We start from the raw sequence: 779 nt of genomic DNA, 5'->3' as shown, positions 1-779 counted from the left end.
AATCAACGACAGGATCGCCAGAGCGCTCNGCGTGACCCCACCAGCGGGCACGACGCAGCAGAGGACCGACAGACTGATGGCGGTGGTGCTGGAGGCGGTGCATGCACTAACGCCCAGGGCTAAGCCGTCACCGTACGCTAAGAGATGGTGGACGCAGGACTTGACACAGCTACGCCGCATCTACACGCACTGGAGGAACCGAGCGAAAGCCGCGAGACGAACAGGGGTGACTCGGCCGGATCTAGAAGAGATGGCAAAAGGAGCGTCGAAGCAGTACCATGATGCCATTCGACATCAGAAGAGAAAGCACTGGGATGACTTCCTGGCAGACAACGACAACATCTGGAACGCGGCNAAGTATCTGAAGGCGGGCAACGAGGCGTTCGGGACAGTTCCAGCACTTCGCAGAACGGACGGGACAACTACGAGCGACTTTGAAGAACAAGCGGAGGAGCTACTCAACACCTTCTTCCCTCCACTTCCTAGCAGCATCGACGACGAGGGAGCCAGGCCGCAGAGAGCACCCGTGGAAATGCCGACCATCACACTCGAGGAGGTGGAAAGGCAGCTGCACGCCGCCAAGTCATGGAAAGCACCTGGAGACGANGGACTGCCAGTCATCGTATGGAAGCAGGTCTGGCCGGTAGTGAAAGACCATGTGCTGGCGCTGTTCCGACAGTCGCTAGAGGAGGGAGTGTTGCCTAGCCAATGGAGACACGCCAAGATCATACCGCTCAAGAAGCCAGGCAAGGAAGACTACACCGTCGCAAAGGCGTGGA

General features: G+C 58.6%; 1 protein-coding gene across 1 annotated transcript; it reads right to left on the bottom strand.

Moving 5' to 3' along the window:
* Window positions 1–241: 241 nt before the first annotated feature.
* On the bottom strand, window positions 242–543 carry COCCADRAFT_10413 (uncharacterized protein; the record flags this gene model as incomplete). The annotated part of the gene is made up of 2 exons (XM_007720699.1): window positions 242–342; window positions 402–543. 2 exons carry the CDS (start codon window positions 541–543, stop codon window positions 242–244), a joined length of 243 nt encoding a protein of 80 aa, XP_007718889.1.
* Between the last annotated feature and the right edge of the window lie 236 nt (window positions 544–779).

This window comes from Bipolaris zeicola, assembly GCF_000523435.1.
Source record: "Bipolaris zeicola 26-R-13 unplaced genomic scaffold scaffold_584, whole genome shotgun sequence".
Lineage (NCBI taxonomy): Eukaryota > Fungi > Ascomycota > Dothideomycetes > Pleosporales > Pleosporaceae > Bipolaris > Bipolaris zeicola.
This window is presented reverse-complemented; position numbering and strand designations above follow the sequence as displayed.